Source organism: Platichthys flesus, chromosome 17 (genome assembly GCF_949316205.1).
Source record: "Platichthys flesus chromosome 17, fPlaFle2.1, whole genome shotgun sequence".
NCBI lineage: Eukaryota > Metazoa > Chordata > Actinopteri > Pleuronectiformes > Pleuronectidae > Platichthys > Platichthys flesus.
Window position 1 is genome coordinate 8,763,221 of NC_084961.1, and position 27,267 is coordinate 8,790,487.

The 27,267-nt window shown below is 43.4% G+C and overlaps 1 protein-coding gene across 3 annotated transcripts in view; it reads left to right on the top strand.

Moving 5' to 3' along the window:
* Positions 1-27,267, top strand: part of ripor2 (RHO family interacting cell polarization regulator 2) — a 66,068-nt gene that overhangs the window by 33,297 nt on the left and 5,504 nt on the right. For all 3 annotated transcript variants that reach the window (XM_062410216.1, XM_062410215.1, XM_062410217.1), the window contains exons 2-13: positions 9,720-9,840; positions 12,349-12,504; positions 12,853-12,931; positions 13,469-13,492; positions 13,846-13,899; positions 22,007-22,156; positions 23,189-23,252; positions 23,637-23,680; positions 23,917-24,042; positions 24,447-24,595; positions 25,278-25,407; positions 26,255-27,004. In XM_062410216.1, the coding sequence (XP_062266200.1) occupies positions 9,720-9,840; positions 12,349-12,504; positions 12,853-12,931; positions 13,469-13,492; positions 13,846-13,899; positions 22,007-22,156; positions 23,189-23,252; positions 23,637-23,680; positions 23,917-24,042; positions 24,447-24,595; positions 25,278-25,407; positions 26,255-27,004 (1,847 nt within the window). The remainder of the gene's footprint in view (positions 1-9,719; positions 9,841-12,348; positions 12,505-12,852; positions 12,932-13,468; positions 13,493-13,845; positions 13,900-22,006; positions 22,157-23,188; positions 23,253-23,636; positions 23,681-23,916; positions 24,043-24,446; positions 24,596-25,277; positions 25,408-26,254; positions 27,005-27,267) is intronic.

Sequence of the window (27,267 nt, forward strand, 5' to 3'; positions counted from 1 at the left end):
CTCCAGTGGGCAAGTCTAAGAAGTAGAGCAAGTGGGAATGTGGTTCTAATGCTGACCCAAATGCACAGAGTACTAATGACAGTCAGACATGTGTTAGAGGGAAGATGGGAAATGGGCAATTGAAGTTGGAATCCTTTAGACCTTTTAGTCATTGAGGGAAAACCCGACCTGAGTTAATGTATAACACGTTGTCGGTGAGGTTTGATAATGTGATAATGTGACATTGCAGACATTTTGACCAGAGGAGCCCAGAGATATTTGATGGTAGGAAATGTTCATTGTCGTGCTCTTACTCTGGTGATTGTGACACTCGCCTGCATGTGTAACAAAAATCTGAATTAAAGAAATTCACAATTGTATGTATGCAATGCTAGGAAATGAACATATTGAACTTTTGGCTGAATGGGCAGTAGCTGAACCATGGGAAGTCAGCAAAAACAAGGATTTTCAGTTATTGTTAAAGCGACACTCTCCAACATCTGAATCGGCACAGGAGCAGCATCATGTCACCAGAGTCAGTGTTGTGATGAAAAAACACAACATAGAATATTATGTTGTAAGTGTTTGGAAACAGTTTGACAAGAAAAAAAACAGCTAGTCCACAGGTTTTAATGTAGGGGGGGGGGGGGGGGGGGGCGCATCAGTGCACGTGGTTGCCAGACTGTGTTTGATATTACTGTTTGGATATGATTGAATTGTGTGAGTGGATCATTGTGGAGAAATGGAGAGTAAATTGACTTGTAGTGATGTCCCACTCTCTACATGAGAGATCTTGATCAGTGGCTCAAAGTAAACAAGGATGTTTCCTGTGCTTGTGTTGATGTAGTCATGACATTGCTTGAGTCGGCTGCAGCGTTTAATGACTCTTGTAGTCAGCGTGTGGACGAGTCAGCAGGAGACGCGTCCCGATCCTCTGGTTTAAGCCCCTGTCTCCCCCCCGCCGTCTCTTACTACTGTACTGTCTAATAATGTATGTCATGAAAAATAATCTGAGTTCATGAATCTGGATTGTGCATTTTTACGGCCGTGCCTCACAGTCCTCAGGAGTGATTACACGCTGCTCTCCACTGTGGAAATGTCAGCGGCAGCTGTTTGAGTGTAACTTCAGTCCAGACACGCCTCAGTTCATCTGGTCATCCGTACATTTAAATGCCACTCTATATCCTGGCCTTAATTTCTCCTGCATGCTCGGTCTCACGAGGATACCCTGGACTTATAATTGGAATAGAGCGACTGTAAACGCACGTTAACGGTATACGAGGAAATCTGAGCACACTACACACAGCATGGGGGGCGGGGGGGAGCGGTCAGTGCCTTTTGAAGAAAAAGGTCAGTGAGGTGAAGTGAAATGACCTTTGGTTCTTGTTAGGGGCTAAACAGATTAATATAAGAGTAGATACTATTACTTGCACTGATTGAGGTGATACATTCATTATTATTTATGATTAGATTAGGAAAACACATCAGGTTTATTTCTGCAGCTTGGTTCAATATTTCGGACTTATCTCAACTTTCATGTGATGGAGCTACACTGGCCTCTCTCTCTCTCTCTCTCTCTCTCTCTCACGCACACACACAAACACAGGCGACTTTGTTCGATTCCCACGCTTTGGCACCCGCACAGCAGTCACGTCCCCTCTGCACCACATCCACTTTCCTGTCTGTCTGGCGCTAAACAGATTAACGTCATCAGATGACTGAAATCAGTTAATCAGCTGATTCTGTTTTTGTCTTTTTGTTTGTTTATTTTTAATTCACCATGGCAGGGTAGGGGAGATCAGGAGGCTCTGATTATTTGGGTCAGTGTGTCAGGCAACAGGATTATTTTGGGTCAGAGAAGGTTCCTGATTAACTGGGAGCTGTGTGATAACACTTTGATTTACTTTTTCTGTAATTTGCTGTTGATAAGAAAATTCTTCTCATTGAAGGGAATAGTTTCTTATTCTTGTAAATAAATGTATTTACATAAATAGTTTGTCATTTTGCGCAAGCTCATTTTTATATTAAGTTTGGATTTACTTTATTTGATGCTATAAGAACAGGGTGAAACCGGATGAGGAAAACGAGATGACTCAGTTCCCCCCAAATTAATTATTCCCTAAAGCTGCAGTATTTTTGGCTCAACAAACTTTGACTGTTTTTTTGTTGATGGGATTAACAGATATCCTCAGTTTCGTTTGATAAGCAAACATCTAATCTGGGTCCACACTGTTTTTTCCATCTGAGCTGACTCTGTTACCGTGTCTTTGCCGCGTGTCAGGTTTGTTGTGTTTGTCAAACGTTTGTGCTCCTTCGGGAATTTTCCTCCACGTTGACCATTCACAGGGTCGATTGTCAAGAGGCATTGTTCACGTCTTCACTGACCGACCTTTGATTTCCTTTTGTACCTGAGGTGATTCTCACTGCATACCAGCTTCACACAGGACGTGTTGAAATATCTGCACTGCACATTGTTCCCTTTGTGTGTTTTGTCTATGTGTTGGGATTCCTGGAACCAAAACCTTGTAACTCATTATCCTACAGGTGACGGAGCAGAGGTGACTTTAGCCATAACAGCGTCTCTGTTCTCAGGATCAAAGCGTTTGAATTCCTGAATGTCACCGGGTTGTGTTATTTACAACATCGTCCTCTGTTTGAGTGTGTGCGATTTCACTACCTAGTAACCAGAGGGAGATTAGTTTACACTTGTGAGAGCTGGTGATTTAAGGTGAAAGTTTTCAGGGATTAATTTCACAGGGACTTAAGTTGACTTCCTATTTCAAGTTTAAGAAAAAACCTTAAATCTGCTTAACAGATTTATTTTTAGCCAAACAAGTGATAAACACTACACTGATGTGCTAATACCTTTTTTTAAGGTGATGTGGCTAACATGTTATCATACATGGCTATTACGAGGAAACATTTGGATTATCTGGCCGTCCGATGACTGCAAATCAAATCCACACTCTTCCTATGAACTTTATTTTGGTATTTAATGCTCTGCCTTGTTTACAAGCTATTCGCCAACTGTGTCTGTCAGCTGCTAAGCAGATAGTGTGGTTTTCACAGCTTTATGATAAAAAGTTATGCAGCCAAAGATGACAGTGATGAATTTTTTTTTTATATGCATTTATTAGTCCCAAACACATGCACAGACATGCACAGGCACACTCATGCAGGTAGGGAAATTTAATCTCTGCTTTTGACCCATCTGGTGCAGGACACACAGAGCAGTGAGCGACCATGAATGGCACTCAGGGAGCAGATGTTGTGGGAGTAAGGTGCCTTGCTCAGGGGCACTAGACAGGGTAGGATTGGATTTGGATTTTTTGGACAGATCAATCCAGGTTCGTCTTTTGTTGTCTCTGTGGAGTCGAACCAGAGACGAACCAGAGACCTTCTCTGCCCATAGTCCAAGTTTCTGCCACTAGACCACCGCCTCTCTTATCTTTTATTTATTTATTTATTTATTTTTTTTATGCTTGGGTTCATCAACAATAACACCTTACATGAAGTAATTTGATCGATCCTGAATATACAAATATTCTTTATATTAGCTTTGATTTTCGTCTTCTTACTTAAGCTGCTTTCAGAAATGCGCTGAACTCTTGACATGTTTCTGGAATTTGCCAGAGGGGCTGTTTGTGAAAACGCAAAGGGCCACGTGAGTCGCTTCTGACATTTTCCAGAAATTGTTCTACCGGCCTCCTAGTAAAACATCCGTAGTATGTCTGAATGAGCCCATGTGTGCATGTTGAGGATGTTTCTTCTTAGTCAAAGGGTTTTACCGGCAGTCAAACCTGAAGCACGTCTTTCATCACCTCCTCACGAGGTGACATTGGCTTTTTTCGTGCTGTGTACTGCTGTCGTCCTCAAACAGTTTCCTTGCGGCCTTCTAGCACTTCTGAGAGGCCTCTTGGTGAAGATGAGAAACCACTTCTTCCTCTCCTCTATATTACTGAAGATTCATATGCACATCATTCTGGAGCTCGCGATAAGGCTCCTGTGAGTGTGTGTGTTCTGCAGGCAGCACGTTTGGATTTGAAACTGGTTCTTTCTAATGTGGTCAACAGGTTAATCAAGTGTGATGAGAGTGGGATTAAAACATGCTCCCTTTCAGCTCAAATTTAATTTTATGCGGGTTTGGGATTATATTGAAACTTTCAGGATGTGTCACTGAGACTCTTGGATTTTAACTTGTTCACTCTGAGGGGATATTTGAGGGAAGGTTTCTTTTACATGCGTCGTTTGGCAGCGCAGTTTGAGCACGTTAAATGCACCTTAGCTCTTTGACTGTGGTTGAGACATGTGAGAGGTCCATAACAAGCTGCTGTGTTGCAAGTTATGAGTCAGTGAGTCAGTCTCACCCTCTTGATTTTTGTTTTGAACATAATTGTGGGAAAACAAAAAGACTGGAAGAGACAATATTTTGTGTTCTGGCTGAGGGATGGCAGCCAGCTGCCAGTTTTATCCCAGTTTGGAGCTGCCCAAGCGGCTACGCTCATCACTGAACCAGTTCACACAAGCATGGACACAAAGCCTGTCAGCAGGGATAACAGAGGAGCTTTCAGGCACGAGCTTGCAACCTGCACAGTGTAATGGAAAATATTCTTATTTCCAGTCATACATAGACGGTAGATCATGACTCTAATCTCTGGGATTTGTTGTGTTCCAACACAACTCTCACTGAATACTTTTACAGAGACACCAATATTCTGACGATTGACCTAAATTGAGAATAAGATATTAGAATAAAATCTGAATAAGATTATTTCGATTAGGGTGTTTACATGAGTTGCTAACAGAATATTCCATTCCGTTTGATTATTTACCTCCAATGTTATTTTCCCAGTTTAAAACCCCCAATGCGAAATTCTTTACGATGCTACCACACAACATTTTGAGTGTTTGTATTTCATTTCAATTCTTTGTTCGGAACACTCCACATGTCTTAATTGGATTATTTCTTATTCTGACTATGACTTTAATGTGGTTGAGGTCATCAGAAAGTGGTGTTAAATGGCAGTGTCTTATTCAGGCTTTTGTCCTAATCAGGTTAATATCTGAATATTGGTGTCCATGTGTCCACATTTGTGTCGTGTAACCAGTCTTCTCCATCCCGTCACACACTTTCTCCTGTTTTACATGCAGCCTCTCATCATCTCTGGCCCTGCGTTATTCTTTAATTTCTTTTCTATTTTTATCTCCACTCCCTGTCACATTAAGTGCGACGAGATTCAAATAAATAACTTAAGGACTCTTTTCATGAAGTTGCGGACACGTTTAAAACAACATCTGCAAAAGATCCAAGTATAAAAACAGTTTTTCTCCCCAAATGATGGTTTGGTGCGTTTAAAGCCTCGGCCCCTGTAACATGAGGGCGTGTGTCCTACTTCTGGCTGTTGGCTCATAACCGTTGTTTTACGTAACACACTTACTAGCCTGCTGTTGCCATGGTGAGGCTAATTTATACAGGCATTAAGAATTAGGCTCCTGTTGTTAACATGCACTGTGGGCTGACACTGGTTTTTACATATAAATACACACTCACGTGCACACACACACACAATCAGAGGTCTATTCAAGAGTTAATTGTGTGTGTGTGTGTGTTTGGTTGTGTGTGGGTGGGTTTGGGGTGAGACATCTGTATAAAAGGGGAGTGAAGTTGGCACAATCCGTGTATTTTGAGTGTTTGGGTGTTTTGTGCAGGAGCATATAACAGACGAGAAGCTCAGAGCGACTCATGATTTGTTATATAACCTCACCTCCTCATGTGATGCTGCGAGCGTAGTGAAGAAAATCAACAAGAGTGAACGGCTTTCAGTGCTTTTCATGGGAAAAGAAAGTGCCTCCTAACTGTTGCTGACTAACGTGAGCGTCTGACGCAGATATATTTAGAGAGATTTTTTAGTTTTTATTATTTCCATATATATGTATATTCTCTCCGTCGAGTGTGAACTTGTCTCTCGCTCATTAGTCTATGTTCCTGTCCATCTGAATCTAGTTTGTGCGAGAGCCACGTAGATTGAATGACTTGTGGGAAACAAAATTCCTCGATCCGCAACAATTTTAAAGGTTTCTCTCCCGTCACACATTTGATATGTGAGAAGAGACGAGATAATAATACCACTTTTATCCGGTCGTGTGTGAGTGAGTCTCTGAAATGATTTTAGTGAGTTCCAGACACAGCGTCCACCTGGAGTTTACTGAGCACAAAGTGTAACCCTGAAGTAAACATGAAGCTATTTTATACATCTACTCTCCGGTGACAATATGCTGTACTAGTGTTATTCCCCAGAGTCTCCATCACAGCCAGAACTAACTGCTGCTACCGTTTGGGAACATTGAGTTAGTGAAGGGACTTGAAACTGAACAGCTTAAACCATCTGTTACCATTGTCCTACATTTTTTTATTCAGTGTCCACATCTTCTCGTTCTCGTTCTCCTGTCCTTCCTCAGTGAACATTAGGTAACAACATGTACCATAATTTTCCTCCCACAGCTCCTCTTTTAGGAGAGTGAGTCAGGAAGTCACAGAGACAAACAAGGCCTGGAAGAGAACTGTGCTGCTCAACATCCACAGACTGAAATGGACTAAAGTGCTTCAGAGCATTACAACAAATTGTTGCCCTCCTGTAAAAAAAAAAGCTTTACCCGCTGCCAGTCGTGATGATGCTGATGAGGTGGTGATATAGTTGTTCTAGTTCATGATATATCCTCATCGTGTTATTGGATACGTTTCTGTTGTCTAGTGCATTTTTTCAGTTAAAAATTTTAAATAAAAGAAGCCAAAGCTCAATTACTTACTCTGGTTTTTGTTTTCTCCATATGAAGAGTCAATCTCATAGACTGGGAAAGGACGCAGACTCAACCTCTGCAAAGCGAGGCCAATTCTGAAACCTGTATTCTCTCGAAAGACCAGCAGGGGAATATCTCCACAGGTTGAAAAACGTCAGCTTCTATTGAAATCTGTGAAATATAAAAGTTCTGACTTGATTTATAACAGTAAATATTTTCCCGAGGGGTTGATGGTTTCAATCTCTAGCTTCAAGTCTTCTTCAATGCAGCATATTCATTTTGTAAATAATATTCCTATTTAGATTAAAATAGAGGATAAAGCATGGTTTGCGTTTGCAAGTGATCGACAGCTGCCATCGTCCAATAGGTGCAGGTCATTGGTGTTATGACAAACTCATTTAATTGAGGCTGGATCTTTTTACTATTTAATGGTAAACTTCATAAATAAGAAGAAATACAACCAATAATACAGAACTTTGATTGAGGAAAGTTGACTTATTAAAATAATATAATATGAATTATGTAATTCACCATTTCCAATATGTTTTTCCGCATTGTTTTAACTGTTAAGTTTCATAATGCCATATATCAGCAAACGTGGGCGTAAATACATATATTTATGGCCGATGTTTATCTGCAAATCGATAAATGGGTCAGGCCCTATTTTTTTTAATTAACTGTCTCATTTATAAAACTCCAGGCTTTATAACGAGATATATAATTTTTCTATCTCTGAGTCAGAGCTATCAGGGTCCTCGGTGTTAAAGCGAGCTCGCTGCTATTAATAGCCTGAACAGTATCAGTCTCTCTGTCCCTTTGTCCCCCCATCACTGAACATAGAGCTAGTCTTTCCTCTTGTCCCGTGTCGGGTCTTTGTGTCGGTCACAGAAACCAAAGGTGGAGGGAATCAGGTTGCTGGTTCAATCACTTGCAGTAATCTTTTGTGTGTATCAGTGTTGGCGTGTGTGCGTGCGTGCGTGCGTGCGTGCTAGCATGTGTGTGTGTGTATGTGTCTGCGTGTGTGTGTACATGCTTGCATTTGTATAATGACACGAGCCCGACCCCGCCCCCACCACACAGAGAGAGTCTGTCCTCAGGAGACAGCAAGACGGATGGACGAGTGGAAAAAATAACACAGGGGCCTCTCGAACAGACGTGAAGAGAACGTGCAGTGTTTTGTCACTTTTCACTTTGTTTGTTGTGTAACTAGTAAGAGCTGAACACTGAGGTGTCACAGGCTGATCTCCTCACAGCTTGTTACCAAGCTTCCATCCGGCTTCATCTCTCCTCTCTCTATATTTCTATGTTACCATACTTTTCATGAAACTCAGCGGTGAAGCAACACAGATTCAAAAGAGAGAAATTACTCAGTCAGCTGAGCCGGTGTCATGAGTTCCATGTCGAACCTTGGTTGGTGCGTTTTTCTATTTGGTGGCCCATGGTGCACATGATCAGTAGTTTGACAGCTTGCATTGCAGCAGATGAATGATGCGGCTCAGCAGGAACTTTGCCAGTGGTCACAGGACCCCTGTCCAGTGCTGTTAAGTACGAGTATGTGAGCGTAACGTGAATCCCGTCATCAGAGTGTTTGTGCGGCTCTGTGTGAGTGAACGTGTACCCTCCAATTTGCTGCTTTCCGCGTGGCCACTAATCTACAACAGCTCGACTAGAAAGACGTGTAATAGAAACTACAAATCTGTGGTGTTCTCTGTTAACCACTCACATGTCTGTAAAGGAGTGTGATTGAGGCCTTAGGGTGAGATTAAGGTTCAGTTTAAGGTCAAACACACATTGATAAGAAAACAGACTTAAATTTAAATAGAACTGTTAACTTAATGTATTTTAATTACATTAAAGTACCTTGTAGCTTCATTATATAAGTTTGATGCAATGGGCCACTTTTAAGGAAGTTTATTTGTATCATGATGAGTTGAAAATATAGTTAACTAATACATAAATATAAACATTAAACACACAATTTTTGTGTTTTTTGGTTATCGAAATATATATGTCCAGATTTTAGGGCAAAACATTTTTGAGTATGTGTTTCCCACTGCTTATTATTGAAGGTAACCTGAGTCCAGAGATTCCTGCGGCACTACAGATACACTTGTATCCTGATCTTGACACAATCTCCTCACACTGGTCCAGTGAGTGATTGAGTTATGTGAGTGGACTCTTCCCTCTGGGCACTTGGTCTCTGTTAAAACGTTATCTGAAAGCTGGACACGGACCTTTCTCCGTCTATTTTCAGCTTCTTCCCCAAAGTGCCCACGTGACTCATGTTGCATCTTCAGCTTTAAAAAAAAGAAAAGGTGGAAATCTGACAGACTGCTACTGCTAAATATACACTGATAAAAGATGTCGTAACTAAAAGAGAAGCTGATTACATAACTCTGACATAGGATGGTTTGGATTGGCTTTTATGGAATTTATTACATCACAAATTCTAAATGGCAAAAATGGCCGTTGTGTGTAGGTAATTCTGCCTGTGACACATCTCCGGCTTTTAAACAGCTGTCAGTCAGGTGCATTGCATATGTAGAGGAATGTAAATCTCACTTATGGTTGACGCACACCACACTTCATGAAAGGTTACACAAGTCATGTTGTGTGAAACCCGCCTGAGGTGGGAGAATCTGAAACAGTAACAGTGGAAGTATGTTTGAGTGGTGAAAGATAAACCAGAGGAGTTGAGACATGTCCGCGCCGGCTCTGAATGCTGCTTGTCCACATGGCACATGGCGAGCATCACTTACAGTACTAACTTTGTGCCGCATTGCACAACAATGTTCACTGAGCTCCAGTTACCCTCTGTTTAGACATGGTTTGGGTGTAAATACAGTTCATAACACGATGAAGTTCTGTCCCCAGTCCTTCACTCCTTGTTCAAATATTGTCCATGTATGTAACAGATCGGTTTGTGTGTTTTCTTTCTCCAGGTGTGGCGTCCCACATCCCAGAGATCATGGCGGCCGGCACCCACTCCCCCGGTGGGCCCAATGGCATAATCCGGAGTCAGTCCTTCGCCGGCTTCAGCACGCTACAAGAACGGCGCTCACGGTGAGCGGAAACCTTGAAAGCTTTTGATAAATGGTCAACTGTGACTCATTTCTGCAATAACGACTGAGTTCAGCGTGTAAACCAGGGAAAGTTGTTTCAGTATCACATCCTCAAACGCAGTAATTATAAAAGTGTAAAGCTCTTCAGGCCAGTGGTTCTCAAGTGGGGGACTCTGGACCCCTGTAAGTGCCAGGAGGTCTGTGAAAAGTTTCCAGATTCATTCAATGCACGAGATGGAGGAGTTATCCTTTAATACGGATCTAATATCGTTCTAAGACATTTCTCTCATATTCTTTGACATAACTAATTATAAGTGTGAAAAAAAGGCTGAGACGTTTACATGAAGTTTCCCTGGAGTATTGTCTATCTTGTAGAGGAGTCCTTGGCCGAGGAACGATGGAGAGCACTGCTTTAGAGAACACAAGAGATCTCCATTCTACTTAATATAGCAGCATTAAGGGGAAGTCATTTTTTCATTGTATTCTTAAAGGGCTGTTCCACTGATTGAGGGTCGTATCGCAGTCAATCTTTATTTTAGCTTTTAAACAACTTGTGACCTGTCCTCGGATGACATGTGAAATCTCCTGATGTGGAAGCGGTAACCATGGTGATTCTGCTTTCATAACAGCTGGTGACTCAATACAACCCTCCAAAAATACAGCTGCGCTACACACAACAAGAATCAAACTGAATTAAATCTCACTAAACCTCTTTGTGTGTGTGACGGTGTATTTAGCTGTTTGCTCTTCTTAAACATCCACTAAAAACCGGCTTCAGTCACACAAAGAGACACGTTTCTAATTCGATAACCTAAGATCCCACAATGGAACTTTGCTCAGTCTTACAACAATTTCACTTTCCTGATCGTTTCATCTGTAGCCCCAAGTTACTTGTGACAAGCTGGATGTTGATAAGGTTCTGAGGGTTTATCTGCGTTTTTCCCTCGTTGACTCATCTGTGACGGCTCTCACTCCATTATCACGAGACAAAGACACATTCACGTCCCGGAAATATCTCGTTTGGGATCTGAGGCTTCGGTCTGTCGCCGTCTGGTTCTCTTCAGCAGGAGCTGCTATTTGAAGACACTTGTTCCCCTCACTAGTTCCTACTCTCGGCTCAGACGCTGAATGGGGTAATTGGTTGGATGACTCGGGTGTGGGGGCGACTGACAGCAGCGACTGACAAGTTACCATTTTGATAATGAGTGAGGTGGAGCGCTGCAGAGATACAGCTTCTGAGGCCACTCAATTGTGTGTGTCTGTGTGTGTGTTTGTGTGTGTTTGATTTAGGCCTCAGCTCAGACCCTCCATGTGTGTACCCATGTGCATGTTTCATCTGCATTTACGCATGCATGCATACTGCAAATTTTGTAGCTTGTGCGGCAGTGTGCAAATCCACAATTACAAGTCAGTATAGAATTGAGTTAGCATGTATGCATGTGTGTGTTTCTCTGTGAGTGTCCCCACCAACAGACCCTACTGCACCACAGCTTGTGTGACCCCAAGGCTACGTGGCGGTCTGATTCAGTGTTGGCCTACATTTGTGGCAGCTTAGCTTCACTTGTGCTGCTGGCGTGCGGCGAAGACGTGGCACGTTCCGACTTGTCGAGCGCTGGAGTCGAGCCGTGGCCACGTCCCCGAGACGACTCCGGGATCGTTTCAATTAAGCGTCGGGGAAAAAATGTAATTCGTCAGCTAAATCTGTGATGCTTCTAACAGCTGAAATGTGCATGGGCGTAGATGATGATGATGATGATGATGGTGACCTAAAAATGGAAAGATTTGAAGAGGGAAAGCCTAGCGAGGTGGCTGCACTGCTCCTCATTTACATTTATCAACATATGAACTGTATTTCCCTCTGCCTCTCGACTGGAGTCAGTCACAATGCTGGTCAACAGCTGGAGGACTGTGGAGAAGAGACTGAAGAACACTTGAATGTCATTTATCGCTGGGAGGGAGAGAGGGAGGGAGGGAGGGGGAGAGAGAGAGAGAGAGAGATAGATAGATAGATGGAAAGTGTGTGCGTCACGTCAGCCTTATACAGGTCAAACTCTGAGAGTGTTTGTACTTGTGATTTGGCACAGTCCTGTGACTGATGAGGATCTTCACCTCGGAGGCTGACGCTGGGAGTTTGAGCGATTGTATAAAATATAGGCTAAACGTGTCCATGTGCGGCTGAGCTATGTTGGTGTGGACAGACTCACTCCATCTGTCAAATGAGATACAGTCACTCTGCGACTGACACATTAAGGGCACGCTCACATGGACGTTATGAAATTATACAGACGGTTCATCTAAGGCTAAATTATCTGTTATAATTGTTATAATCTACGTGAAATACGGCAGAAATACGTTCCTTTCTCCCGCTTCTATTTGATTTTTTGAAACGTATGTAGATAAAGTCATTGCACAGCAAACAGAAAATAGTCCTGCGTGTTTCACCAAAAAAAACACAAGCCCTGTGTGGACCATCCATCACACTCACTGTTGTGTGTTTGTGTTTGTGCAGGTGTAACTCCTTCATGGGGAACTCCGTTGTGCAGAAGAAGCCTCAGTCCAAACCCAAGAAGCCTCACCTGTCCGGACACAAGGGAGGAAGCAGCTCCAGAGACCCACAGCCCAAAAGAGTGGAGGAGGTTTACACTGCACTCAAACAAGGCCTGGAGTGAGTAACTCATATACTGATGACACTGTCAACTCGCACTCCTCGTAAGAATAACAATACCGGAGTATTTATGAGTAAACAGATTCAATTCATTCATGTTAATAATTATACTTTCTAAATACAGCGGTAGGCTGTTGACATTTCCTGCTCCATATATTTACACAACTCCTCAAACACAAGCAACTTAGCTGTGTTTAAACAGGACTGCCGGAAATTATCATGGACATTTATAGACGTAATTGACACGGCAAGGCAATAAATTGATTATTTAAAAGATAATTGGTAGATTAATCTGTAAACAATGCATTTGCATTAGACACTAAGTGTTTCCTTGTTTCTGCTCTGCAGTGAGTATCTGGAAGTTCATCAAGCAGAGCTGGAAAAACTCAAGTCTCTGATGAAGGACATGAAGAGGAACTCTCGCCTGGTGAGGAACTGCAGAATTCTGTTCAGTTACACTAGCATCATTTCTTTGAGGCTTTCAGCTATAGAATAGAAAAGCAGAAAATAGAATAGATTGCAATAGAAAGCCACTGTAGAACCAGAGAGAGGACACATCCAATAAACCAATGTGGATATTACAACTACATTGTTGACTTATTTAAATTTAGAAGCTTGTAATAACTGTCTGATACGATATGTTCTCACTAAGTCTCATCTCAAAAGCTCACAGGAAAAAAAGGCCCTGTGGAGAAATGTTACAATTGCAAACAACTATAGCAGAAATAATGAGTTTGTGAGGGTAGCTGGAGCAAATGTTTCTGCAGCCGAAATCACTTTTGTGATCACACATACTGTACGCACACAGAAACCCGAAAAGAGCGTTTAATAGGATCTATTCTTGATGCCCGACAGCTGTAGTCTACTTTGCATTACTTACGCAGCTTGTGCTGTCATCCTTTGCTAACTGTGTTAATGTGTGTGTGTGTTTTTGTGTGTGTGTGTGTGTGTTTCTCCTATCAAGGGAGTGCTGTACGATCTTGACAAGGTGAGTTGACGGAGGGGAGGGTCTCTACTGTAACAGTCCCCGAGTTTGATTTGTGTTGGGGAATCTTTGATGTAAAAAAGAGGAGTTGAAAAGAGGGAGTGAAAACAGCTGAAGGCAGAATAAAGGAGGGAGGAAGGAAATGAAGTGAGGGGCTGAAGGGATTGAGGAATAATGTAGGAACAGGTGATCAAAGGGGGAGAAGTGGTTGATGGGCCGACAGGAGAGTTGGTATTTCAAACTGTGCCTCGTTATATTCTATAGTGCGGACCAACAAATCATTATTTTTACAGCTGTAAAGAACATGAAGCCGCTTGCTCGACAGCAGCAGTAAACCTTGTGTCTGTCTTTTGCAGCAAATCAAAACCATTGAGAGATACATGAGACGTCTGGAGTTTCACATGAGCAAGGTAAACACTGCTGTGTGTGTCTGTGTGTGTGTGGAAGTGATAATGTTCATATTGTTTTAGTCTTTCAGATACTGAGTCTGCGGTCTAATGTATTTCCTGTGTGTGTGTGTATGTGTGTGAGTGCTCTTGAAGATGTTTCAACTCAATATCTTCCTTCACAAAGCCTCTCCACATCTCTGCCATTCACACAGTCACTCAGGAAAAACAGAACCGGTGCATATTTCCACCTCTTTTGAATCAGTAGTGTCATTATTATTATTACATTACATGTCATTTAGCTGACGCTTTTATCCAAAGCGACTTACATTTTTTTTTTTTTTATAACACTCAGCATTTATGAGGGGCCATTTAGGGGTTCAGTATCTTGCCAAGGACACTTAGGCATGCAGATGGGATAGAGTGGGATTCGAACCGGCAACCTTCTTGTTGCAGAGCACCCGCTCTATCCCCTAGGCCACGCTCTCCCCATGTCATCTTTTTTAAATATTACTGAGAATGTTGATTCCTCTTGTCCGACGCAGCAAATATGAATCGCAAGCTGGTAAGCTTTGCTTAGTTAAGCCGGCCATCTGTGGTACATGGGGTAGAGAGGGTTTTCAAAGAATCGGATCGTTGGCGGTTTGATCCTCGGCTCATGTGACTTGCAGTGTAAAGCACTTCGAGGGGTCGATACAACGAGAAACCCACTGTATGCAGTCCATGTACCATAGATATACATAACAATGAAGTACATTTACTCAGTTACAACCTACTCTACTAAAGTACATTTTACACGTGTCTGTCTGCATTTTTTCGAAAGTTGTAGAGTACATTTCACTTTTACTCCACTACATGTAAACATCAACCCCACTACATTTTCTCATGCTTTCCTTTTTATGTTTTGAGTCTTGTTATCTAACTCTCGGCAGGAAAAAAACAAATAGCACATGTCCCAAAATGTTGAACTGTCCATTTATCTTCCCGTTCTAATAAGTCAGGAGTCATTATTTGTCTACTCAAGTTTTCCTCGTCCTGCAGGTTTCAGTTCCACGACTGTACCACACTTGATTGACTATTTTCATTTGGCTCCGGGCAGGATTTCCTCTGCCAGGTTACTGTGGTGCTCCAGCTCTTGTCAGGCTCATGTGTAGATGCTTTATGAACATTTCTAACAGGTTGAGTCAACCCCCCCCCCCCCCACACACACACACACACACACACACACACACACACACAGTTGCCGGGTAGGGAAACTTTCCCCCCTACGTCCTCTTTTGTAGGCTTCTCCAGGTTGCACGTTTGGGGGACATTGATCCGCTGCGAGGCCCTGTGACTTCACTCCACCCTGTGACTTTGCCCCCCCCCCCCTTTGTAGTCCAGTAATGGCCACCCTCGCTGTGCGTCCACTCGGTCGTGACAGCAGGCAATCAGAACACACACGCCCCAAACAACAGCGCCGCTCCAAAGGTAACCATGGCTACCTCTTAAGACGGAGCCCTTGAACTCCCGAGCAGCTCAGGGGACACATCTATTGGTTGGTGTTAACCCATTGTGTTCACATGAGTCCTGAGACTCACAACCATAACTCACCATGAGGTGCCACACAAACAAACACAAGTTCACAGCACGACAGGAGACGAAGAGAGAAACCGTGGTCCTGCTCGTGGCTCATGAGTTTCTGAAGGGTTTGATGGCAACAGTGAAACTAGGTCAGGGCAGTTACTAGGCTACAGTGAGGAGCAATTAACAGGGTGCTTCAAGATGAACACGGGGAGAGGTACTGATGGAGGGATCACAGGAAAGAAGGTCTGACGAGTCATTTTAAAATAGATGAGGTGGTCTTAGAGACTCGGGTAGTGTGTGTCTTTGTTGTTAATGTCAAAGCGGAGAAAAACGCACCCGGGCAGATTCAGCACTCGCTCGGCACCGTGAGGTTGTCACAGGAGCTTTTCTCTTTAACATCCAACGAGGCTCTGAAGCTTCTCTGTTCTCTCCGGCTCGCCACAAAAATAGATTTGAATGCAGTGTTAATATTTGAAATAGTGAAGCGGCGACTGATTTGTCTCACCAGAAAAGGTAAAAAGCCTCAAAAGTCAAAGCACAACTAAAAAAGGAAGTTATATCCAGACCTTGCTGTGTTCTTTCATTCTAAATATATACCACTGCTCATTTGTATCCAACTTGGTGCAGGATGTTTATTGTGGATAAAAGTCGTTTTAATCTTTGATCTGACTAAGGACTGACTTCATAAAGGCTTTGTCTTAATTTGGATTAATCAGTTGTAGTTTTATCCCTGGAGGTCCTTTGCACTCAAGATGCTTGAATTGTTATTTTAATGCAGGAAGCAGTTTTGTATTCAAGTGCAATTTGTTTAATGCAGCATCAGGTTTTGTAGAAAATGTTTGATTAACATATTTTAAGAAAAATTTCAAATAGGGCAGAGGAAATGCAAAAACAGAGCCAAGTCAAATGGCAGACCTAGATGTATCGGTTTGCACACACACATACACACACACACACACACACACACACACACACACACACTCTCAGAGGACAGTTCCATTTTCCAAATATCAGCATCAGCAGATAGATATCGAATGTAGAATGTCCAGCTAAGAGAATCTGTCAACCATAAAAGCATTGAGGCCAGGAAACTTTCTCTCTCACACACACATACACACACTCACACTCACACTCACACATGTGGCTTCATCATTACATGGAGTCGTACAGCATCGTTGGGAACTAATGCTGTACAGTAGGCCTGTGATAGTTTTAATAATTCATGTTCTTGTTCCAGTTATGCAATCTACAGTTACTGTCAGAGTGTGCCACATACCTTCCTGTTGTGTGTGTGGGTTATACAATGAGTTATGTCGAACAAGACTGTGAAATTTCTCAGGTCAGCTGATGACTTGACAGCTCACCTAAAGTGACACAAATCTCTGTTGATCACCACCTGGTGGCTGGCTGCAGTATAGGTCATAAATCCTGTCTCCACCATGTTAGTGTATGGGACATGAATCAAAGTACATTGATATATTATTTCTCAAAGATGGTTTCGTTTGTAGGTGTTATAACATTACTGTAGAGTGTGTCCAGGGGTCTTTATTTCAATATTAGATGCAATAAAAGGGGATGAAACATGAGTGACAGCTGAGACCGGCTCATGATTGGTCAATGAGTATATGGGTGGACATCGATGCTCCAAATGCTCAAGATGCCAGCGTCATTACTCAGGATATTTTAACCTCCTTTCTGGATATTGGGAGGAAGTGTAACTGTGTCTGAGCAATGACAAGCTGTTAAATGTTCTGCTCAGTTTGCATTTAGCCACAATTATACTAAAAACAAAACAAAGTGATCTGAAATATCAATATCTGCCTCAAAAACCCAATAAGGTCGGGTTACGTTGGCATTGTAACTTTCAGCGTATTCAGCATTATAAAGCTTTCAGCACACTAATTGTGACCCTGCCATATCAGCAAGAACACGCGGAGGGAAGTAGATTCTTTGTGTGCTGATCGGCCTTTGTAGAGGAAAGAGGGAGCCCTCATCACCTTTATATTTCTGCAGCCAGAGTGATGAGCACTTCAGAGATAAAAAGCTGCTGCCTCAGTGGAGCCGTATACAGGAAATGGGCAACAATGGATCCTTGTGTGCAGGACAACTAGAATACCTGATATGGAGATTGTCTGTGTGGAAATGAACGTAAGATGATCAGAATCGATTGTTGTCTTAAATACGTGTATTTATACATCATTCATTTGGTGAGAGAGCAGCACATGCACTTCATCCACTCTCGGAAACAGGACAGTTTAAACCCGATAGTCACAGTGAATCAATCAGCAGCTTTCAGAGGACGTTCAGGGTCTCAGCAGTTGTGAGCTACAGTAAGTGTGTGTGTCTGTGTGTTTATTGTGTTTGTGCTCAGGCCCAGGCGTGTGTCTTTGTGCTGGGTGGCTGCCGTGAGGGATGACTTAACAGTCGTCCATCAGCAAGGTGTGTGTGTGTGTGTGTGTGTGTGTGTGTGTGTGTGTGTGTGTGTGTGTGTGTGTGTGTGTGTGTGTGTGTGTGTGTGTGTGTGTGTGTGTGTGTGTGTGTGTGTGTGTGTGTGTGTGTGTGTGTGTGTGTGTGTGTGTGTGTGTGTGTGTGTGTGGGGTAGACTCACATCTGCCTGCTCTTTTGTTCCTGTTCGTGCTGCTAGCCGCCTGCAGATGTCCGAGCCATAATTGGCGCACATGGTGGAGGCAGGTGGCGCCATATCAGTCCTATGATGTCCTGCACGGGATAGGCACTGCTGTGTGTGTTTGTGTATTTTTGTTTCTGCGTGTGTGTGTGTCTGGCTACCAGTATCAGCAGGGCGTCATTACACCCGCGACAAAGAAATGGAAAGTGAGTGGAGAGGCTGCCAGACATCCTCTTCTCCCGAAAGAGAAGTTGTGTGTGTGTGTCTGTATTAACCATGAGATGAGTGTGAATACATCACATGTGATTGTTTTTTTATTACAGGGCTTTCTTGCTTTCCTCTCTTCCCTTGAATGTTAATCTTGCCATTGACACACACACACACGAACACACACACACACACACACACACACACACTTTCTGCCAGGGGGTGAGTGATTATAAGCAGATTAAAACAGGCGGGCCACATCAAACAGCATCAAACACACAAGCCCCTCTCTAGGGATGTGTGCGCGTGCGCTTGCGAGTGTGCGTGTGTGTGTGATAATGGCCATATCTTAAGAGGATTCCTGCCAAATCCTAAAGATTTTCTGCTCATATTAAAAATCCCACAGTTTAAATCCAGACGTACAGTTGATACAGAGACAATCCTTTAAAACTCCCAGTAATTCTTAATAAAAAACACCAGACTGTCAAAGCACTAAATATTATTATTTAGTATTTTTAAAAGGCTTAGGATGCACTTAAGAGAAACATGGAGCTAAACTATATATTTTTTACTCCGTATGATAAATGTGAACGCTGTATTAATCCTCATTCGGGGCATAATTGATTCCCAAATAAAGACTCTGCCGTAATCCCTGTCTGGGTGGTTGAGTGTTGCACGTTTTGTCATCCCACAGAGTGATAATTAATACAGGGACTCCATCTGAGCCCAAAAGACGACCTAATTTAGAATAAATTTACATTTAATATCTGTTCACATCTGCTTAAAGAGGCATCAGATGTGTTTGAGTAACCAGGATGGAGTTTGTGATGAAGTAGGTCATTAAACAAGCACAATAGAAATCTAGGATTAGTGTATGCTGATAAGGTTGTGGATAGAAATAGAAACGTGTACTTAGAACTAAACTTTGCTGCAAGTAACAATTATTTGTCTATTGACTAAGAAAACCAATAAGTATTGGCACAGAGGACGCTGTATCCAGGCATTTTATTTAAATTATGCTTATTGATTTTCGGACCAATCGTAGACCTCTATTATTTTAACCTCTGTTATTGTCTGATTAGTTGGATCAATCCGAAGTTATTCACAGATTCAAAAACGTATAGAAGATGACAAGACAAAGGTCAGTGTGTCTGTGTGTGTGTATACTTGCTTTTGTACTTGATTTGGACCTGTTCCAGGACCTTGTCACCTTGTCTGGACCAGTAGACCTCATCGGGACCAAAGTCTGGCCAATTTGGAGACCCTGGTTAATCTCCGGGTTTCAGTGTGAATTTGGGTTAGGCATGAAGTGGTCATGGTTAAGTTGAGAGATAAGTAAGAATAAGTTTGGCTCTTCAGAGGAGTGTTTTATGTTGACTGTACCATCGGCCCCAATTTAATGCTGCTTCTTGCCTTTCCCCGTCTCTCCTCTGTTAATAAGGTTTTCAGTTGTTTTTTTTATATACATATTTCACCCATCTTCCTGTGTCCAGGTTTCACTTTTTCCTTTGTTTGTCTTTTGGCTGCGTTCCCCCTGTTTCCGGGGTGAAATGCGCCCGAGGCGACGCAATATGCCGATGGCCGTCCTCTGGAGTGGCGCTTGGCTGACCTTCAAAAGGACGTTTCCTTGAAGGCAGCGAGAGGCCATTGTAATTGGGGACAAAAATGAAGCTTAATCAGCTGATAATGATGTGATTACAGATCGCCTGAGAAGAACGGCCGCTGATCATCAGCCTCAGTGTGTGAAGGACCAGTTAGAGAGGGGCTTTCTCCAAATGAATAACTTGTATTTCTCGAATTAATGATGTCACAAAAGTTCTCTTGGACAAAAGTGTGTTTCTTTTAATTTCATCACCAACCTCCACTGCTCATGTTTTCCTTAGTTTTCTGGTGTTTTAAAGCTTTCAGACGCCGGCTCCTGAACCAGCTCTGTACCAGTCAGAGAGCTGAGGAGAACATTGGTGGTCAGAAAGTGCTTTTGAGCTGCCTCAGCTCAGCTGCTGCAGCCCCGCCACATACACCACATACCAGAGACAGGCAGACAGGGCAGGGTCCCCGTTGGGGTGGAGGGTGCGGGAGGGGGCTGCTTGGTTTGAGTCGTTGGGATGAGCCCGGGTGGTGCAAAAAACAGGATGTGCACTGCAAACCACTTTCACTTTTTACAGTGAACCATCATGTTACCACCCACCACAGCAAAAACATGCTCTCCACATACAAGCATGGTCACACACACACACACACACACACACACACACACACACACACACTCACTCTCCCAGACATCCTGGCTGTGTTCGATTCAGACACACAAACAAACACTCAGAGAAGCTGTTAGGACAGCAGGAGCCCATTTTCTCCAGCTTCTCCCTAATGAGCGCCGTAAAGCGCGGGAGGCATCAATATTTCAGCCCTCTCGTCAGGCAGGCTGCAATTTTTCCCCTTTGATGAGGCTCAGCTGAGGTGCTTTGTTTTTTCGCCCGGCTGCCACTTCCATCATATGTGAATTCAGGAAGACAGAAAAACGTGGAGTGCTGATGGGGTTGCAGTTTTCTTTTCAGTTGTAGTGACTCAGCAGTATTTAAGTTTCCTCAAGTCTCGCTTTCCTCCGTGAAGGAGAGTAACTCTGCGTTGATAGATTTAAAGATTTTAGGTTTTGTTTGTTAATTTCCTTTTTCTGTTCAGCGTTTGTTTTGACACTTGGTGCGAGAAAATGATATCAAACTGACTATCAGACGTCATGACAGTGCTCAAAAAGTGAAGCCAAAGAATCTTTATCGCCCCCTGGTGGCTAACTGAGGCACCCTGCCTCCATGTTAGTAGATGGGACATTGGCAGAACACAGCAGTCAAACAACCCGTCAAATATTTTTTCTCAAATTTTCTACATTTACATCATTCTAGGCACTATTACTGGTAACAACATCATCATCCGCTCTTAATGTCCTCTCCAACGCTTCAGCCCTCAGTGAGGAAGCAGGATGTTGAGTCGCTGCGTCTCCCTGTGGGCTTGGGTCAGAACAGACTGAAGTTTGACAGACGTCTCCAAACAAACTCTAAACGCCGTCTGTTGTTGTTCCCCCGCTTTGGGAGTGTCTCACTGGGGGTACATGCGGCTGCTGGTGGAGTCTGCACTCAAACTCCCAGATACCAGTTTTATCTGCTCCCTGTCAGTTCTCTTCAGTTCATCACGTTTATCTATTTTTCTATACCTGTCATTTATGCTCTATTACTTTCTTCTCTCTTTCTATCACGTTGTTCCTTGCCGTTTTCTTTTTCTCTCCTTTCTGCTACATGCACATAGTCACACTGGAGGCTCATCCTCTCGAACATTTCATCAGCTTCTTTTTCATCAGGGCCTATTTTTGGTCTCATTCAGGAGCCGTGCATATAAAGTAACATCATTGCTGAGTTAGTGAACGCTACACGGGCCTAAAGCCGCGCTGGGCGTCCTTGAACGAATCCCATCGAGATGCGAACACATCCAGAATAATTTAGGCAGCGGTTGGAAGTTTTTGGGGAGTTTGCTTCCTGCCCAGGGATGTTTTGAAGTATGGGAACTTCAAAGATCTGTTCCATTTCATTAGTGCACACGTTTTCTCTCTCTCTCTCCTCTGCGTGTGTATGTCTGTTTTTGTGTGTACCAATGAACAAGAAAGTTACACATTTAAGAATGTCTCCTCATCCTTGTGCACATTCATTAAAGACGGAGGGACTCTTGTGTGTGTGCTCTCAGGTGGACGAGCTGTACGAGGCGTTCTGCATCCAGAGCCGTCTGAGGGACGGTGCCAGCCGGATGAAGCAGGCCTTCTCCTCCTCTCCCTCCACTAAAGGCACCAAGGAGAGCATCGCTGAGGTCAACCGCCGCTACAAGGAATACACCGAGGTACTGGCATGCACTGTGTGGGGAATACCAGTGTAGATCTGCAGGGGAAACAGTCACGATGAGTCAAGTCGTCGTGCTTGTTTACTTATTTTTGGGAATTTCATGCGAGAGGTGGAGGCTTGGAAGTGTGTGGAATTTATCTAACCTCTGACACGCGTATCGTTTAAAACCTATAATATAACGGGTGTCATTGTTTTACAGACTGACATTTAACTGTATATTTCAGACCTCCGAGAGAAGTGATGCATTTTCATAGTATTCCGTCACACTAACTGATTACCGACATTTTGCCTGTGAGTGTCTTGGTTATATTTGTGATGGATCCATCAGGGAAAATGAAGTTTAAGTTTTTGCAGCACTGGGAACGGAGTGAGAATCCACTGAAATATTAGAGAAGACAGCTGTGAATTTATCGATGCCTTTAAAACCCCAGCATCATCTGTGCCCTGCCATTAAAAACATCATCATGCAGTTATTCCAAAATCTTGCTCCATTAATACAGAGAAAATATGTTGATTGCTATAGTCATTGTTTTGTATTGTTAATAGTATAATGTAGTAACTGTAGAGATATGCAAAAGATATTTGTAGTATTGAATATTATATTTGCCTATTTTAAACTCTGACCAGTAGGTGTCGCACTTTTAGCACCAGCACTACTTATATGATCTCAATATAGCTACAATTAACTGTGTAACGAAGTGAAAATATATATTTTAGGTCCGATTTCAACAGATAACATTCATATACAATATACTCAAACTATACTGAGTAACACCGATTACTGTTTACACTGATTTGTAAACAATAATATGTAAAGTCACAGATTTGCAGAATGGCCTGTAAGTTCCAAAAACAAACACACACACACACACAGGTTGTCAGCTGTCCTCAGGCTTAGAGCAGCCGTCCTGCCTCCGCTGACGTGTTGACAGGATTTGTCAAAGTCCCTGGAGATGACTATGATTACTATTGTTGTCCTCGTCACAAATGGCTGTTTATGTAATCACTGTTATTCGTCTGCCCTCTCCAGAACATGAGCACGTTTGAGAGTGAACTGGAGAACCTGCTCGGGGAGTTTCATATCAAAATGAAAGGTGAGATAAGAAGTCTTCAAAAACAAAAGGTCTTGCAGCTAAGTTTTCGTATTCACAGATGATGATCATTTCGAGAAAAGGAAGCATTAATTAAAATATATTCACAAGAAAGTTTTGGGGATGAGCTGCCGGTGAACTATATACACTACACCACCTACATATGGAACATGTTCTGTTTTTAAGATCATCACTGAACTGTGTTTTTGAACAAGTGCTAAAGTTCTTATCCTGGGAATGAAAAAATGTAGTATCTCCATCAAAAACCATGTGTTATAGGCAATCACCCAGCGTAATATTAAAGTAACACAAAAACTGAAGAGGCTCAGTTTTCTTCTCCTGTGATATCCAAATGTCTTTTTAAAATCTACTTCCTCATCCTGACAGGATTGGCTGGATTTGCAAGACTCTGTCCTGGTGACCAGTATGAGGCAAGTTGGTCTTCTATACATGTCACACAGTGATGTTAATGACAATTTCAAGAGAAATTCCTGCATATTCAAACCCGGGGCCTAGGCTTAAAAATTAATACTACTTAACCAAAAGCTTTGGAACAGGTCCAGTGGGTCGCTTCCATAGGCAGTGGCTACAATGTGATCTTATCGGGGCAATGGTGCTTGACATTCTTGCTATGGTGACAATTAGTTTTGTTCTTCCTTCCCTTTAGATCTTCATGCGTTACGGTCGTCAGAGGTGGAAGCTGAAGGGGAGGATTGAGGTGAACTCAAGACAGAGCTGGGATGGAGATGAGATGGTTTTCATGCCGCTTATCACTGACCTCATCAACATCAAGGTACAGATGGATAAATATAATTATAAATAATAAAAAAATGTAAATGCAATATGTGCTATGATTATCATCTGTATTATTTGCGGCTGTAAGGACTGACTCGTGTCTCAGAGCTCGGTCTTTCTCTTTATGTGTGTGTATCATTCAGGCGATCGGCTCATGATAGTTCCCAGCACAGATTTGTTCTCGGTTTCACTGTGACCTCATCCCAATCGAAATTTGCTGCAGATGCACGTCTCTTTCTCATTTCTCATCTGCAGTGGAGGATGAAAGCACAGGATTTATAAGACCATACACCAAACAACAATTCAACTACGATCGCCTGCCTTGTGCCTTGTGAGAAGAGCTTGGTAGATTGTTTTCCAGGCTCTTTCACTTGATGATGAACTTGTTTGTGGTCCAATCAGGTGACGGAGCTGAAGGGCCTGGCCACTCACATGCTGGTGGGCAGTGTGATCTGCGAGACCAAGGAGCTGTTCACCGCCATGCCTCAGGTGGTGGCTGTGGACGTCAACGACCTGGGCACCATTAAACTCAACCTGGAGGTCATGTGGTAGTAAGTAGACCTTACTGGTTTGTAATGCTAGTCATTGATTGTCTTGTAGTTGTCATTTCATTTATATGGTTGATTACTTGTTTAACCATGAAGGAAAACTGGTGCATTTTCAGCAGAGAAGAAATGGAGTAATGAATAATTAGAATTGTGCTCAAAATAAATACAAAATGTCGCTCTGCCGTTTCCTCATTTTCTTCACAAGTTTTGCCAAAAGTATAATTGTACTTTATCATTGATAGATTAGATAGTGACATACCACTGACAAACTGCAATTACTGGATTATTTTGTGCGTTTTGAAATAAAGTAGAGATTCATTTATTTTCATTTTATTAAGGGGATTAAAGTTTGATTTAGTGTTTCAGTCAAATATATATATATATATATAAGAGCATTTCAACACTCCTGATGGTGTCAGAAACGAAAAGGATTTTGTAACTAACAGTCAGTTGTCACTGTTGGCTGAAGAACCCGAAGTCAAAGCTTTTAGTAGCACAGCAGTTAATTGAGTGTTGACTGCCATCTAGTGGAGAAACATGTTATCGTCACCACAGGGACGACAATAACAAATCCTGCCCTGTGACAACACTGAATGAATGACATCACTTAAGCAGCGGGAAGGCGTTGGTGAATCATAATGCAATCACACTAAGTGCCTTGTTCCCGTCCCCCCCCCCCGTCCAGCCCCTTCGATGTTGAGGACCTAACTCTGTCGTCCAGCAACGTCAGCAAAGCCACAGCTCTGCAGAGACGAGTGTCCATCTACAGCCAGGGGACGCCAGAGACACCCACCTTCCAGGACAACTCCTTCTTTGTGAGTCCAGCACGCACACACACACACACACACACACACACACACACACACACACACACACACACCCCTCCTTTGGCATCACTGGTGTGATTCTGAACGAGGTTTGTTTTAGTTTTCCCAACATTGTGAGATTCTCACATACAAATCTGAATACTGCCTGCTCCGAGGTTTTAGGACATTGTGATTGTGGCTCAGTTTTTCCTGTTGTTGCACTAATTAAAACGATGCTTAGCCCTTCTCCTGACTAACCCTCACCCATTTCCCTGCTATCCCCCGTTCATCCTGCTGTATCCCACTCACCTGCCCTCGCTCAAACACCCGACACCTCGTCCCGCTTGCCTGCGTGTGTTGTGCAAAGAAGTGGCGGCCACATCCCGTGGAGCGCCAGCGCTTCTCCTTCCTGCACATGCTCCGAGACAGCCTGCTAGAGAAGCTCAGGCGCAGTCGCTCGTTTGGTGACCTGGCCTCGCTTCGGCCAAGGCCCAAATCCAGTCTGGAGGTCTATGTGAGTGTGCTGTGGCCCCTTGAGCCCCCTAACCTGACTCTCGTGTGCCCCCTGACTCGTTGACATGATGGGAATGAACTCCCCTGCTGGTGTGCACACACTTGGGACAGACCAGTTCCTGTTTGTGGGGACACCATGCGGGGCTGTTTGCATGTTAACTTGCATGACATGCATTCAACTGTCTGTGTTCTTGTTGTGCTTCTCTGCTAAGATTCCCTGTGACTCTATCTTGTTTGCACAGATCGGGGAATGAAAATAGAGAAAAGTTAAAGAATCTTTTTCCACTTCACTCTTTTCATGTTTTTATCTTCCACATATTCACTCTCCTGTCTCCTCTTCCAGTCCACTCTACCAGATGATGTCTTCGAGAATGGCGGCTGTGGCATGGCAGAATGCAAGCGTCTCTCCTTCACCTTCTCCGACACCTCTGGTTCCACGGCCAGCCCCAGCCCCGCCCCGAGCTCCCACTCCCACAGCCAGTCCAACCCGGAGATCACCGTCACTCCTCCAGAAACTGAACCGCCGCCCACCCAAATCCTCCCGACAAGAGAGGACTCCATCGCAGAGGAGCATTTGGTGGAGGAAGAGGAGGAGGAGTATGACGAAGATGGTGATACAGGAAGTAGAGGAAGCAGGGGCACCAGCGGCAGCCTCGCCAGCGATGAAGCTGAGGCGACAGAGGACTCGGAGTGGGAACGCACCGAGTCCCAGCGAAACTCTGGCTCCAACAGTGGTTCTGCTGCCCCGTCCCTGTGTTCTGACAGCCACCTGTCTACGGTGGCTCCAGAGGATGTTTTCCTGGATCACGCTGATGAACTGAAACCCGTGGAACTGGACTCGGAGGAGGCGGGCAGCCTGACCAGGCAGCTCGTGAAGAGGCTGACGTCTTCCGATATCGTGCCCTCCAACGGGAGCTCGGCCGAGGGTGGGGGGAGCCTGAGCTGGGCCGGAGAGGGGAGCAGGGCGTTCCTGGAGAGCAGCCTGGAGGAGGCCATCCACAGCCTGCTGATGAGGCTGGAGTCACTGACCCACCGCTGCAGAGAGCTGCAGGACCTGGAACAGGAAGTGATGCGTCTGGAGGACCTGCTCAAGGTGACTGAACCTTTTATATGTCCTTAATGTCTCGCTTTTTAGTAAACATGATCTACTTTCTATAAATGTATACGAGAATCCACTATGATCTACTTTCTATAAATGTATACGAGAATCCACTATGATCTACTTTCTATAAATGTATACGAGAATCCACTATGTATACGAGAATAAATTAAAACAATAACAGATCATACATTTTAAATAAGTAAAGTTAAAACATTTACTATCACGAATTTACATTAGAAAGTGAGTACTACTTG